The sequence below is a fragment of the Abrus precatorius genome, unplaced genomic scaffold (assembly GCF_003935025.1).
Source record: "Abrus precatorius isolate BTA unplaced genomic scaffold, Abrus_2018 Scaffold4, whole genome shotgun sequence".
In the NCBI taxonomy this organism is placed as follows: Eukaryota; Viridiplantae; Streptophyta; class Magnoliopsida; order Fabales; family Fabaceae; genus Abrus; species Abrus precatorius.
Window position 1 is genome coordinate 20,807,835 of NW_020874384.1, and position 16,430 is coordinate 20,824,264.

At 27.7% G+C, this 16,430-nt stretch overlaps 2 protein-coding genes across 3 annotated transcripts; one reads left to right on the forward strand and one right to left on the reverse strand.

The window, feature by feature from the left end:
- Positions 1 to 1,583: 1,583 nt before the first annotated feature.
- Positions 1,584 to 4,804, reverse strand: LOC113865874. Of its 2 annotated transcripts, XM_027500654.1 has the most exons (7): positions 4,523 to 4,804; positions 3,688 to 3,820; positions 3,011 to 3,107; positions 2,632 to 2,718; positions 2,168 to 2,323; positions 1,905 to 1,912; positions 1,584 to 1,793 (listed from the first exon to the last, which is right to left on the reverse strand). In XM_027500654.1, the coding sequence occupies exons 1-5, from the start codon at positions 4,563 to 4,565 to the stop codon at positions 2,189 to 2,191; spliced, it is 495 nt and encodes a 164-aa protein (XP_027356455.1). In that variant the 5' UTR covers positions 4,566 to 4,804; the 3' UTR covers positions 1,584 to 1,793; positions 1,905 to 1,912; positions 2,168 to 2,188. The 2 variants fall into 2 exon arrangements, with proteins under 2 accessions (XP_027356455.1, XP_027356454.1); XM_027500653.1 differs by lacking the exons at positions 1,584 to 1,793; positions 1,905 to 1,912 and having other exon boundaries at positions 2,063 to 2,323.
- Positions 4,805 to 8,453: 3,649 nt separating this feature from the next.
- Positions 8,454 to 12,228, forward strand: LOC113866318 (MLO protein homolog 1-like). Its single transcript, XM_027501199.1, has 14 exons — positions 8,454 to 8,579; positions 8,858 to 8,915; positions 9,003 to 9,226; positions 9,327 to 9,443; positions 10,105 to 10,165; positions 10,279 to 10,364; positions 10,450 to 10,524; positions 10,701 to 10,789; positions 10,932 to 10,981; positions 11,067 to 11,107; positions 11,228 to 11,401; positions 11,488 to 11,523; positions 11,621 to 11,749; positions 11,878 to 12,228. The coding sequence occupies exons 1-14, from the start codon at positions 8,454 to 8,456 to the stop codon at positions 12,226 to 12,228; spliced, it is 1,617 nt and encodes a 538-aa protein (XP_027357000.1).
- Positions 12,229 to 16,430: the final 4,202 nt, after the last annotated feature.

The window sequence follows — 16,430 nt, forward strand, 5'->3', positions numbered from 1 at the left end:
GAGAGGGAAAAATGTCAATGCCACAGCCTACTTCTCATCCCTACCTTTGGACCGATACATGTATATATAAACTAGTATATTATATAGGTAAAATTGAAAAAAAAATCAAAATATTTTACATATCTATTGATAGTTATAAAAATACAAATAATCAATTTAAATAAATAAGTAAATCATTACAATTTAAGGAAAAACAAAATGAATGTAAAATATAAATTTAAAAATATTTTGCTATAAACAAAAAAACATATGAATAATAAATTCAAAAGAAATTATGTTAAAAAGGCTGAATTTTGAGGGAAAAGGTATAAAAGAATTTAAAGGATATTAATAATTTTTTAAAATATAAAAAAGTGTTAAATAATGATACAACTACCTAAGGAGATATTACAATAAGAAGTGTTCTCATCTAGTTTTGAAATCTTAAAAATTAACGATTTTTAAAAGATGAAAAACAAACTCTGGTAATTATATTTCAATAACAAAACTAGTTAAAATAAACTCCATAAAATTATCGTATAATTTCTCTAAATAAGGATGAGTTTGGATAATTGCTTATTTAAGCATTTATTTAATATATTTTTTAAATTATGACTTGTGTCTTATATTTAATGATGAAACTTATTAAACTAAATTAAAATAACTTATTTTGATAAATCATATCAAGAAATTTATTGAAATAAGTTGAAAATAACTTGTAAAAGTCATACATGATCTTTTATAAATTGTTCATAACTTCGTACAGATAGGCCTGAAGATTGTGTGCATTTTACTCATTTTGCTTCAAGGCACAAAAATAAGCAAACGGAAAATCAAATCTTAATAATGATTTATTGACAAATTTTTCTTAATTTTCAGCACTGTTACACAAATCCATAAATAGTTAAGACTTAAAAAGAAATTTTAAAGTATAAGAGTAACGTTAGAAAAATAGCAATCAATGTTTCGTTAGCATGTACAAATTATCCTTAAATAAAGTTTTAGTTTTGAGTCCTCTATATTAAAAATATCTCTTAGAGAAATAATCCCACCATATTAATAATATAGACCAAGAAAAGGTCACTGGGCCAAAAATTTTCAATGAAAGGCAAAATATGAACCAGTGGCAACTACACATAAAAAATTATAATCAGTAGGAGTAATCCTTACAGCGCGAAAAGAACAATATGCAATACATATATCGTGGTATATGAAAATAATGTAACAAATATTGAGGAAGCTTTATGAAATTTAGTCGTGTTAGTTTGTACATAAATTTTTTATAGAAATCTTCAAACACCATTCATATTTCCCTTTTACAAGTTTAATTTTGATATGTAAAGTTACCTTAAAATCAAATGAGTTAACTTTAACTGTATTTTAAAATAAAAAAGTTTTTACACTTTTAATTAATTAACATACCCTGTAAATATAATTTTACAAATTATTATAAAAACTAACTATACTTGTTACTATAATAATTTATAATTAGATGATAATGCATTTTAATTAAATTCATATAAAATTTATTAAATAATACAATTTAAAATCTTCATTAACCTACCTTTTATACCTGTCACAATGTTCGTGATCATTAGTGCTTGCACGCTCGTTTACATATCCGACTCATTCATAATAAAATTCCTTGTGACTGAGTTGGCATAGCCAAAATTGGAATCAATAACTACGTATCAATCTTTCATCTCCACCACTAGTTGTACTTTCACGTCTAATATAAGTTATTCCCATTTCATAAGTAATTCCCATGATCCATCCTTTAGTTTACCGTTGATTCAAATAAGCTTTCGCAAGACCGCACAGCGAACATAAAATATGTATCATCATCCATTTCATGTTCGCTGCAAAAGTCTCAACACCCTCGTACGGAGAATCCAATGTGATATTGTTCACTATCTAGAGCAATCATCAATCCCTGATTATTAATAGCACGGACCAAGGTTAACTAAGAAATTTCAGTCTTGTCCATCATGGAAACTTTTCACTATGAATAAATGGCTGATTGAACACAAGAAATCAGCCATAGAAACGAAACGACTATTTACCCACAGTGGAGGCTGCTATAAACAGAATACCACTTCGTTTATTATTAAGTACAAATGGAAAGATGTTGCAAGAAATCCAAATACATTTTGTACCAACAAGATTTTTGTAATGGCCAATTGTGAACCATGACATCACAGCAGCAGTCTCATGTAGCTGCTTCAATTTCATCGGAGTTCACAGCTACTCCGTTTGAGGGCTCCTCTGATCTCAGCTGAGCAGAAACATCATCTATGGCAGCATTCAGTTGTTCAATCTTGAGAGCCAGTACTTTCCGTGTTTTCTGCAATTCAAGCAAAGCAAATTATGCTAGCCATTAAAGAAATAGCCTTACAAAAGACCAACACATTGCAGGCGAGCAGCAAGAGCCAAGCGTGACATGAGGGCCTCCCAGGAGAAATTCCTCACATAATATTATGATTGTTATATAAATTTGGCATATAAGTCTGAGATAAAATATACGAGAATTTTAAAACTAGTCACACAGCAGCTACAGCACCTCCAAGCAAAAGGAGAAAGCTAGATCAACCAAGGGAAGTTTTCTTTATGAGATAACTCAAAGGATGGTACCAAGCATAAACAATTGCTCACCTCCAAAGCCTTTTCTTCATCGTATATAAACTTTGGCAATTTTCTCATTAATTCCTTCCTGTCAGCTCCAGCTAGAGCCTTGCTGATCTGTGGAAGAAAAAAAGAGCAAATATTATTCAAGCAATGAAAAATTCCTGGTCAGCACCATGTAAATGTACATCCTGCTATCTTATAGATTTTAAGGATGTGTAATGCCAACTACCTATAATTGTGTTGCAGCACTGTTTTTTCTGTTGAGGAGCAAAAGGGGTTAACCAATTTAATTTTCAAATATAGTATATAAATGATGAGTTGAAGAGCAAGACAAGAATCATGAAAGTATCCCATTGAGCACCAACATCTAGCACTTAAAATGGTATATTACAGTAACAAATGCTACCTGGGGTGCATACACGCAACCAAGAGTGCCAACTATTAATCCTCCCAAGAGAAAGCCACCGACAAAGACACTAGCACTGCTGGGCCGTCCACCATCACTGTAGTTCCAGAAAAAGCAATGGTTCAAATTAATAATTTATTCCTCTAACAAACTGCCATAATCATTTTTTCAAATTCAAGAATATTTGCTTTTTTCTGTTTCTTCCCTTTGTTAGTGGTGTGTTCTTCACAACGTTATGATTAATATTTGTGGTGGCAATTTGAAGGCATCAGTTGATCTATAGTAATATAACTTTAAAAATACCTTTCTCAAAAGTATAAATATTTAAAATTATACTCTTGATCCGATATGCATTTATTTAAGTCCAAATGTAGCTGACACCAAAACTTTCCATACTGGTTCTTTACTGTGTTTTCTTCCTTCTCCCAAATGATCCCACTAAACAACAAAGACAAAATACTTCTCAACTCCAAGTTAATCAATAGTGGCATGTCTAAAGGAGAAAGTTGTGGCAGAACAATGAAACACAGAAGCCCAGATGTTTATATAAATAAACAACTAACACTTAAGACCCTTTATTGGAAGTTATTGATACATTCTCACTTTACACTAATTCACTTACTCAAGCACACAAACCACATAGAGCTGTCATAACCAATGCACAACAACAAGAATACCTATATGTTGCTTGAATTGTTAGAGGCCTTCTGGTTAAAGGCGGTATCATTCTCCCTCGACGATTTAGATTCAGTGACAAGTTGGATGGTTTGATCTTCACCTGAGAGTGGTCCACCTTATGTATGGACGATGCTAGAAAACGAGATGCTCGGTTAGGTAAAACAATCATCATTTAAATAAAAATACTCATAGACGACTCTACTTCCAGCAAAAGCATAGGTAGTGTACAGAAGCTAGCAAGCAAGATATGTTCTTTAGGGTAAAAGAAAAATAAATGAAGGGCCAACATTGCATGAAACAGGCAAACACCAAATCTTTATATTATAACCCCCTTCCCCAACAATAAAAAATAAGAAAGAAGGGGAAAAAGACTTGATTTTAGGTAAAGATTTTAACACCCATGAATGCTATATCTTAGTGGTATGCAATCCAATTGGTCAAGAAACACTGAATCCAAGAAAACCTCCTATTAATGGGGGCAAAGACAGGGAATTCCAATAAACGAGTGTTTTGGACAGATTGTACAGCAATAAATCAATAAATCGTGAACGGAAAACGGAAAGACCATCCCAATTTCAAAGAAATTTACGGTTATAGAACGTGTACTTTCTAACTCTACTGAGATCGTTAAGTCACATGGCATAATTTAAAAACCATGGATTATGTATCCCCAAATAAAAAAGAAAAAAGAACAGTGGATCAACCGAATGAGGGAAATGCGCACCGATTATGTATGCTCTTAACTTTTGAACCAATCTTGCAAATAAATTAAAGAGGAATACAGATAAAGCGAAGTGTTATTGAAGAATCTTGAAAAGGAAAGAAAGAAATTACCGGATTTGGTTAGAATGAAAGAAGTGGAAACAGTAGTAGCCATGGGGAGAGATGAATGAGGAACGAAGTTAGGTGTGTGTGAGCGTGAGTGTGAGAGTGTGTGTGTTGTTATGACTATGAACAAAGAAGAATGGTTGAAATTCGATGATATCTAAGCTGCACAGTAACACTTTCACCCTTTCCTGTGTTTCCCTTTTTATGCCTTTGCTTAGCAGCTAGCTATTAGCTATCACCGCCTCGCGTTAGGTTCGCACACATGCGTTTCGGATATACCCACTTTCCTCTCTCCTTTTCTTCCTTCTTTTTTTGTAATAATCTAACTAATAATATCTCCTCTATCCTTTATCATATTCAATTTTCCCTTAATCCCATTTTATTTTGTTAATTAAGTAAAAATTATGACACATTTCTTAACAACATTTGATAAAGTGAATGACAAAAAATACGGAATCCAATTTTTTATGAAAAATAATAATTAAGAATATATATATGGATACATTAAATTTTTTAATATCGTTTACGTTTTAGAAGTTAAATGTATTTTTTTAATAATAATATTTTAATAATTGTTGAGAAAATATTGAAAAACAACCGGTCTGAAATTCATAATATTTTATATGCATACATGGAATTGATTGTTCGATTAATCTTAATGAACAGCGGTCAGTGATTGTTGAATACAAATGTTTCCACTTTACAACATTTTTCGTTTTTCCAAATCCCGTAAGATTAATATAATGCCAACCGCTTATTTATGGCTTACCTAAAGGAGGATACTTATCAGAGATTTTATAATGAAAATAATAGATGATATTTTTAATATATTTAATTTTATTCAGAAAATTATATTTAAAAAATCTTCACAAAGTGGTCATTATCAATATTTTAGGTATGCTACTTATTATCTCTTTCTCACTTGAGTATTTAAATGTTTTTGTGCAGAAACTTTATTAATTGACCAAGATTCAACCCTCAAGTAGGGATGGAAACAGGCCAGGCCGCCTGACAGGGGCTTGTGGCTTGGCCTGATTTTGGCCTGACTTTTTTAATAAACAAACTAAGCTCAGGTCTTTTTTAAAGCATGTTTAAATAAACAAACCAGGCTTGAGCTGTTTATAAAGTCTGTTAAGCCTGACAGGCCGGCCTGTATAAATAAATAAATATATATATATATATATATATATTATAATTTAAAAATAGAGCTATCAAAATATATTTAAATAATAAAGTTATTTCATAATATATTTTTATATTCTTAATTCTGTTATTATTAAATTAATATATTATGTTATAATTTTATTTATTTATAATTATAATAAACAGAAATTATATTATATTAAAATTAAAAATATTTATACATGATTACACTTTTTAAATAATAAATTTATTTAATAATAAATTATTATATTTAAACAATTTAAAAAATAGTTAAGTCTTTGAATAGGAATAAAATATAATCAAAACTAAACGAAATAAAATTTAAAAATAAAATAATAAAATTATATTAATATATTTTTTATACTCTTAATTTTATTATTATTAATTTAATTATTATATTAATATATTATGTTATAATTCTTTTTATTTATAATAAATAGAGATTGCTTAAATCTGAATTATATTTTATTTGAAAGTAAAAATTTATAAAAAAAATAATAACAAAATAAAATAAAAAACTTATTATAATATATATATATATATATATATATATATATATATAATCAGACCATGTAACAAATAATATAAATAATATAATTATAAATAAATTATATAATAATATATATTTTTATAACTTGCACATGTTTTAATTAAATTATTAGTCAATTTATCAATTTATATGTAATTTATAAGTATGTGTTTTAATTTATTGTATCAGTAATATTTTCTATATTACATTAATATTATAGTGTAGTTAATTTTACATTTATTTATTAATTTAAAATAACAAATTAATGAGACAAATAAAATTAAATATTTTGTAATTATTTTTTAATTTAATAGTTATTATTGTTTTCATTTTATATATATAGTACATTAAGTTTAAATTTTTATATTGAGTTTTATCACATATTTTTTAATTAAGATAAAAATTTAAAAATATAAGTTATTTTAATTTAAATATAAATTTTAATAATTCTTTCCATGTTCATATGTTATTTTTCTTCATCTATGAATTTTATAATATAAATATTTATATTTACAATTTTTATAATGACGATATTTATTTACTTTTTAAAATATAATAATATTTTTAGCTGATTCAATAAATTTTATAAGTGTTATTTTTTGTAATTATTTTTTTAATTTAATAGTTATTATTATTGTCATTATATATATATATATATATTGCAGTAAGTTTAAATTTATTTTTTTAAAACATATAATTTTCTTTTAATTGATTCAACAAACTGTGTGAATGTCATTTTTTTTTATCAATTTTATGTATTTACTATAACTTTATTTGTTGAATATAAGATGTCTTTAAATAAACAAAATATGTTTTTAAAATAAAACTAAAATATTTACTATTTATATAATTTTAAAAAATAAATAAATAATATAAATATACATTTTATTAATATAAAATATTTATAATTAATACTTAAATAATATTTTAAAAATTATTTATAAAATTATATAAATATTATTATAATTATTTAATAATTATTAAGAACATAGATAGAAATTAGAAAAATGTATAAACTAATTTAATAATAAAATATTTATATTTTTATGAATATTAATTTTTTTGTTAACAGGCTTTAGGACAGGTCAGGCCACTTAAACAGGCCAGGCCAAACCTAAAATAAAGCCTTTAACAAGTAACAGGTCAGACCCAGGCCTAATAATTATGTTACAGGTCAGGCCTGTTTAGAGTAAAGCCTGACCTGGCCTGACCTTGCCTGTTTCTATCCCTACTCTCAAGTAAATTAATAATGGTCATGTCTAGTTATAAAAACAATAGGTAAATGTAAATAGTATTTAAAAATAGGGTAAAAACAAGTGAAATAATCCAAAACTAATGAAAAGTTATTTTAAACTTATTGTTTGTAATTTTTTTTATTCAACAAAGATAATTTTTTAATCAAATAAAAATATAATATCAAATTATAAAAACTATGAATAAATATAAATTATTATTTTTAATTTGTTTTAATTATTTAACATATTTAATTATTAAAAATACATATTTAGTTGTTATATATCAATGAATCCAAAATTATAATGAATATTTCGTCCGAAACACTCATAGTTAGTTCGAATGGCAAATTCAATGCAAGAACAAGTCAGATCCAACAATATGAAGCTTATTTTTTTTCGGCTGCGGTGTCTCCTAAGATCCCACCCTTATTAATCTTATGCCACCATCGACACCATCAAGAATCATCACTAAGGACTCACGAGCAAGACTCCACGCATAATGTTACAATCAAGTAAACAACAAGACTTGTGCTGCTGACCAAATGATTAATTAATTTGATCACGGAAACCTTGCCTGGTCAGCTATGATGGTAATTAATTTATATATCACATGTATTATATTATACACAAGTTGCTGGATTAATAATATTTAACTTTTAAATACTTTCAAAATTAGTTTAAAATGATTATAAAACTATATAGAAACGTATTCATGTAAATCTTCCAAGGGCCGGCTTAAACATTAGTATATTATATATATATATATATATGCTTATTTATCATATTTTGTTTTCAAAAGCAAGCGTACGCAGTTCAGTTCTCGCAATGATAATTCCATTACGGTCTTGGCGGATAAAACCTGGAAGCATATGACAAAACATGAATCGATCGTTCTCTCCAACAGCATATATATAAGAACATATATTTATAAATAGCTTGCTTATAAACTTATATAAACTATGCTAGGCTAGCTAGAGAAATTGATATTGTTTTGGAGAAGAGAGCAAATATGGTGGAAGCAGCTGCTGGAGAAAGAACCTTGCAGGAAACACCCACATGGGCTGTGGCAGTGGTCTGCTCAGTGTTCATAATTGTCTCTATATTAATGGAACATGGAATCCATTCACTTGGACAGGTACTTATAGTTCATTAGTTCATGGTTATTTTTGGTTTTTGATTTACATCTTCTTATGTCAATATGGTATAGTTGTATTAGAGAAAAAATATGTATCAATTTAAATTAGTAAGACATGTAACTAATTAAGGTGGGTTTTATTTCATATCATGTTACTTAGTAGGGATCCAAATTCTTTAGTTCTAGCTTATTCATTAAATGGGTACTTGGAGTTGTGACTAAATTGTCCATTCACACTGTTGAGTGTTGATTACTTTCTAATTAATATATCATGACAGTGGTTTCAGAAACGACACAAGAAGGCCATGAATGAAGCCTTGGAGAAAATCAAAGCGGGTAAGCAATTGGAAGTAGTTCAAGATTCTTTATTTTTTTTTTAATCTCCCTTCAAAATTTATTTATGATATTATTTTTTGTTTGCAGAGTTAATGTTGTTAGGATTCATATCCCTATTACTTACATTTGGTACAAAATATATTGCAAAGATTTGCATCAATGTGGCAGCTGGTGACACCATGCTTCCATGCAAGAAGGTGGAAAAGTCAAATAACTCAAATGAAGGGAGGAAGCTACTTTCTTTTGACGAAAATATGGTATGGCGTCGAGTTTTGGCAACTGCATCTGGCGAAGACTATTGCTCACAAAAAGTAAGGATGATACATTCGTCTCGTTGAGCCATTTCCCTTGTTAATTAATAATTCATATATTAATTAACTTTACTATATGTATTCTTTTTCAACAAATCAGGGTAAAGTGTCTTTGATCTCTCAGTCGGGGGTGCACCAATTGCATATATTTATATTCGTCCTCGCTGTTTTTCACATTTTCTACAGCGTTATGACTATGGTTCTAGCCCGAGCAAAAGTAAGTTTACTTCTCCAAATATAAGCTTTTTTTTTTTTTTTTTTCCTTTCAATGTGTTTATTGATCAGCATAACCATGAGTAATATTCTAATACTTTTTATACTGAAAATATACATCAAAGAAAAATATTCTAATGTAGGAGTAAGACGGCATGCATTTATTGGTCACATGAGCTTTTTTATATTGCATTTTTTTTTCTCTCTCCACAGTGATTGATATAATAGACCCTTATGTAACTTTTTCAGTATTTGTAATAAGTAACATGTCCACGAATCCAAATGAAGTTGAAGTACTCCCTTGTTTTAAATTAGAACGGTATCCCGTAAGATGTATTAAATTAAGTTTTGTAAATTTTAAAATATAATAGTATTAAAAAATATTACATGAGAATATAATACATGTAAAATATTTTTTTTAAATGAAGTCAGTTTTAAAAGTATAGATCATAGATTACATGCAATTTCACAATAATTGAAACATCAACCTATTCATACATTGAATCCAGTCCTCTCTGGGCCTAATTAGAGGTCAGAATATCCATAGTCCACTCTTGGGCATGTGAGTTAGTGACTCTCTAATATGGGTTAAGCGGTTAAGAGGGAAAGAAAATAATAATAATGATGATGATGATGATGATGATATGTGATTATTGCTTAAACAGATGAAGAAATGGAAGGCTTGGGAAGCAGAAACATCCTCCTTGGAGTATGAATTTACAAATGGTAATTCTTGTTGCATTGTTTGTGGGACGGTCTTATGCATATAATAAATATAGCATACGAATCATGGACCCCACTCTTATAGTAATTTCATTAATCACTATCATCCCACCCAGATCCTGCAAGGTTCAGGTTTGCACATCAAACTTCATTCGTTAGGCGTCACTCTGGCTGGTCTAGGATGCCAGGAATTCGATGGATAGTGAGTTTTATTCATCATTCCGCAGAAAGAAAGAAAAAACAAATGAGTAACTCATGGAATAATCCCTTCATTTCCATTTTGTTAGGTGGCATTCTTCAGGCAATTCTTTGCGTCTGTCACAAAGGTGGATTACATGACTATGCGGCATGGATTTATTAACGTGGGTACCAAAGCTTCTTTGCATATATAAATGTTCAAGTGTTTGATTAAATGAGTTTGTTATATATGGAAATTAACCAAAAACTAGTGTTATAGTATTCTCACAATATATTTTAACATTTTTTTTTTATAATTTGGTTGTACAAAAATAATTTCTCAAAACTTTAATCAATGCAGGCACATTTTGCTCCCAATAGCAAATTCGACTTTCAAAAATATATAAAAAGATCTATGGAGGACGATTTTAAAGTGGTCGTGGGTATAAGGTAGGCCCTTGACCTCAGATTACTAATGCCATTATTTAAGTGGATGTCTGAAAATTTAATAAAAATACGATCAATTATGTTTCATTAAAATAGATTTATGGAAAATTTAATAAAAGTTTTTTTAATTATATTTGTTTTGCAGTATCCCGTTGTGGGCTTTTGCCATCATCTTTCTACTTATGAACGTTTACAGTAATTCTCTCCTCGTGACCTCTGTATACAAGCCCAATTCAAACTCCATGCGCTAATATGACTTACTGTTACTTGATTGCTGCAGGATGGTACACACTCACCTGGCTGTCGTTAGCGCCACTAGTGGTAATAAAGGAAATTCAAAACTGTATAAAGTTATTAATTATTAACCTTAAATATTAATATCGAGCCAACATAATAACTTTTATTGGTGCAAAAACTTGTAATTAAAACTTCAATTTGCAGATACTTTTATTAGTGGGCACAAAGCTCGAACTTATAATTATGGAAATGGCCCAAGAAATCCAAGATCGATCTACAATTGTAAGAGGAGTCCCTATTGTAGAGCCGAACAACAAGTATTTTTGGTTCAATAGACCCCAGTGGATTCTCTTCTTAGTCCATTTTACCTTATTCCAGGTGCGTGTATAATTTTCGCGTGTGTGATGTGCTTAATTTGCATTCCAATTTCATTGAAAATTGTTTGTTTATTTATTCTTTTGCAGAATGCTTTCCAAATAGCCTATTTCTTGTGGACGTGGGTAAGTATCTTACAATAAAACCAATATTTTTATCTTGAGAAAGTTCAAGTTTTGCCTGTCAAATAACATAATATTTAATAATATTTCCGAAGTGCAGTATGAGTTTAAGATCACATCTTGCTTCCATGAGCACTTGCCCCTAATAATTACAAGGGTCATTCTTGGGGTAGCCTTACAAGTCGTGTGCAGTTACATTACGTTTCCTCTCTATGCGCTAGTAACACAGGTGCACAATTTCAAACTAACCATCAAAATTAATTGGAGAATTATTACCTTTCTAATACTTGTAGCATGTTTAGTAACATTATTTTTGAGAAACAGTTGCTTATTTATGTGTAATATGTAAATTTGTAGATGGGATCTCACATGAAGAAAGCAATATTTGAGGAGCAAACAGCAAAGGCACTTAAGAAATGGCAAAAGGCTGCAAGGGATAGGAGAAAGTTAAGGCAAGGAGGGGGAGATGTTAGTGGGGAAACAACACCAAGCCAAGGCACATCACCTATGCATTTGCTTCAAAAGTATAACCCCAGCCACAAAGATACAGATAGCGTTATCTATTCTCCAAAATCATACCAATCTGATACTGACTTGTCAGAGACTGAAGGATCCACACATCACCAGCTAAATGAAATAGCACACACGCCTCTTCCTCCACCCAATGGACCAACTCATAATATTGATTTTTCCTTTGTCAACCCTTAATTAACTTTGCTCAATTTTGAAGAATTAACCGTTAATGTCATCCAAGCTTTGCGTTTCACATAAACATAACCATGATTAATATACCTGCACATAACAATCATTCCAATGTTCAAACACCATAGTAGCTAGGTAGTTAGTTGGGACTTTCTCTTCTTCTTTTTCCTCCCGTGCATATATTATAAGACATTCTTAGCCAAATCATCATAGTTATAACCCAACTGTGAGAAGCTTTTTTCACATATTTCGTGGGTGAGACTAATTCTTATTCAAATACTAATATTATTTAGGCTGTTTCTATACATACTTTATTAACTATTTATTTACTGTTTTTTTTAATAATGATTTGTATCACAAATTTAATTATAAAAATTATTAATATAAGTTAAAGATAAATTACTTATGTTTAATATGTTAAGCATTCTTCTGCAAATTTAATATTGTATAATCAATTAGCTATTTACACTACTAGAAAATCTGAAAATATAGATGGATTTACAGTATTTTTCATTATTACATATAAATTTTAGCATTACAGACGGATTTACAAATGATTCCGATCTATTTATAATATACACGTCAGTAAATAAATATAGATGAATTTTTAAATCCGTCTATAATGTATAAACAGAAAAATCTGTCTGTAATTTATTTATGAAATTTTTTTAAAAAATTATTTTATTTTATTATAAGCATAATTATTTCTCGTTGTTCCTAATTATCACAATTTATAAACATAATAAAAACTATAAAATTATATATTTAAAATATAAAATTATTTATAAAATATAAAATTAAAATTTTATTACAAATGAATAAGTAACTATCTAAAAAACTAATATAAAAATTAAATTTTGGCAGAATCTCTCCTAATATATGAATATTTTCTTATATTTATTTACATTTAATAAAAAAAATTTAATGTAAAATTTGGTAGAATCTCTCCTAATATATGAATATTTTTCTATATTTATTTATACTTAATACAACAAATTTCTAATGTAAATTTCGACAGAATCTCTCCTAATATATTAATATTTCCTTACATTTGTTTACACGTACTTAATACAAAAATCTAAATTTTCTTGACACATAATCTATATATTATGTAACAATCTATTAATCAATGCATCAAAAACATACACATTACAATCCTAAACCGTTCTAGAGCACATCACCTTATAACTCAACAACATGCAAATTCTACAAATTCCACAAACACAAACAATCCCACAGCACATAATTCTACACCCTTTTTCTCAGTCACACAATCTCCAATCCTTAACTCTATCTTAAAAATTTTAAGTCTTTAAAATACATTAAAAAATTAAACCGATTAAAAGTTAGAGTATCATACCAGGGATACAATGATGCAAATTATCTTTCAAATGGATGCTTCAATCACTCGCAAAGGTAAAAAAATCTAAAGTTTCTTGAGAGAGACAGAGAGAGGTGATAGGAAGATATTTATGAAAAATGAGAAGGGAAAAGGAGAGGCACGATTTTGATGGGTTTCAGACATTACAGATTGAAAAATTTGTCTGTAAATAGTTTAATGAAACGGTGCGTTTTAAACGTCTATTTATAGACGAATTTTTTGGTCTGTAAATTGTTACATGAAAGGTCGGCTAAAAAAGACACTATTTACAGATGGAAAAATTCATCTGTAACTCCCGTTCCAAATTTTCCACTCATTTTCAAATTACAGACAAAAAAATATATTTGTAATTTCAGTCTATATTGTTTTGCGCTAAATGGCGAGCATACTACAGACAAAATATTAATTCATTTGTATTACAGACAGATAAAAATCTGTTTGTAATATCCATCTGTTTGTAAATGACACTTTTTTAGTAATGTTAATTTAAGCTCGTTTATCGTCTTGGTGCATGTCTTATAAATACCTGGTGCTCTGATTACTCTATTTTAGACTTTAAGATAATGAAATAAACTTTTCAAGATACTAAAAAAATGTAGAAAAATCATTAGAGAGAACAAATATTTCTGCTCATATATTATTTCAAAGGTTAAAAACACTAATTTTTGTTTTATTTATATATAATTTTTACAAGTTTTGTATTAGTTGTGAAATATATAACAGGATCCTTTTCCTTTATTCATGATGGTGTTATTGTTATTAAAATGTGTACAGTTATATTTAATATCTTTGGACAAATCTTAATTATTTTGTATATTTATTATATGACTAGGCAATGAACAATTAAAAATTCAAAGCTAAAAGAAACTTACGAGTCACTCTACCACCTATCTTCAAGCTTTTTATATTTCCACTTGTTTTGGATCTTTCAAGATATTAATAATGATTTTAATTAATTGATATGATAAATGGCGTATTAATTTAAAATGAAATATTAAGAAGTTTAAAACATTTTCAATATATATAAAATATTAATTATATTTCTTAATATAAACATACAACTTTATACGAAACTATTCACGTAAAAAATATAGGGCGTAACAGAACAACAAGTTATAAAGTTGAACAAGTTATTATTATTATTTTATAAATTTTATAATTTAAAATGATTTATAATTTTTACACGCACAAAAATCCTCATATTGACATTATATGAATTTAATTTTGACACATTATTAATATAAATTACTTTAAGTTAATTATTAACTTTTACATTATCAATACACACTTTAATCAAATAATTCGTAAAAAAAAACAATTTTTAAAGTAATATGGTGAATGTCATTTTGTCTTGTAAGTGATTTATTTAATTTTCATTGTTTTGTTTTTAATGAATATCATTTTAAACAAGGTACGGTTATCTCTAACATGTCTCACATCATAATATTTTATTATTATTATTTTTATATAGTTATAAGTTAAAAATGTTATTAAAATACAGTATCTGTTTATACTAATGTGTTTATTTTACACGTTTTTAAGAGCATTAAATAGTCGAATAGCGGTTGGTAAGTCAAATCGGCATGGTTTTCATTCTTTTCTATTTTGGTTATACGTATACAAAAGACGTTTTGGGCACATTATTAGACGTTGCTACAAATTTCAGCAACTGAGGGTTTTGTTTTTGTCACTATCATCTGAAAGTGACATCGGAAAGAATGGGTCGAACAAAAAAATGATTAGTTGGAAGATTTCAAATCATTATGTTTTGAGTGAGGACGGCAGATTAAACAGTTAATTATTCATTGATATAATAAAAAAATGCCATTGCTTCCTGTGGATTATTATTTTAAGTCTCTGTTTATTATCAAATGAAACGGAATTTACACCTTTTTTAGTATACCAACGCACACTCTAAGATACAGTTTATTAAAAAAATCACATTTTGAAGAATAAAGGAAGTTTCAACGGAAAACAAAGGAAGCAGAAAGTGATTAAAGAAAGTTACGGAACGTTTTGAAGGGCTATTTTTTTAAAAGTATTTTATAATATTTATATCTTTATAAGGATAAAAATATAAAAATAATGGTAAATTTTATGACATTATTTTTTTATATAATAACAGTTTATCAAATAAACGATTAATTAAATTATATTCTCAATTACACTTTTAATTATTGAATAATTTTAATTATATTTTCATGTGAACATTTTTAAAGATAATAAATAAAAATGTATTTATTTTTAAATTTTATTAAATTAAAGTTATTTCATACTTTAAATTGAATTAATAATAAATTATTAAAATACCAATTTAGTCTTTATAATTATGATTAATACTTATTTGAATCAACAAAAAACATGAAAAATTCCTAAAAATTAACAATAACTACTTCCACCTCATTATTTATTTTTTAAGGTGATTCACAGTTAATGTTATATTAGTTTTCTAGATTGGCAAATATTTTGAAACGAAATGAAACACCAAAGTAAGCGTATGATATGCGAAGAATAGAGTATTGATCATTTTAGTGCTTAATATTAAGGATGTGTTAATTTAATTGTTGACAATATTGATTGTTTTAGTCCTAACTTTGGCACTTGTTAATTAATTTAATCTGTAATATTATTGTGTATCGATTAATTTGGTTGATAATACGAAGAACTAAATTGTGTAATAGTTAATATAATTAAGGATTAAATTAATTGATATATATTAAAATTATACATCAAATTGATTAATGATATCAAATTCAAGGACAGTCAATCGATATTTGTCAAAATTAAGAAATAAATGTATTTTGTAATATTAAAAAAATCAATCAAT

Coding starts and splice junctions, on each gene's coding strand:
- LOC113865874 (XM_027500654.1), bottom strand. CDS start 4,565: ATGGCTACTACTGTTTCCACTTCTTTCATTCTAACCAAATCCG. Junction 3,821..4,522: donor TTTCATTCTAACCAAATCCG/GTAATTTCTTTC, acceptor CTCGTTTTCTAG/CATCGTCCATACATAAGGTG. Junction 2,719..3,010: donor GTTGCGTGTATGCACCCCAG/GTAGCATTTGTT, acceptor TTTCTTCCACAG/ATCAGCAAGGCTCTAGCTGG.
- LOC113866318 (XM_027501199.1), top strand. CDS start 8,454: ATGGTGGAAGCAGCTGCTGGAGAAAGAACCTTGCAGGAAACACCCACA. Junction 10,365..10,449: donor TGCCAGGAATTCGATGGATA/GTGAGTTTTATT, acceptor CCATTTTGTTAG/GTGGCATTCTTCAGGCAATT. Junction 10,982..11,066: donor TCTACTTATGAACGTTTACA/GTAATTCTCTCC, acceptor TGATTGCTGCAG/GATGGTACACACTCACCTGG.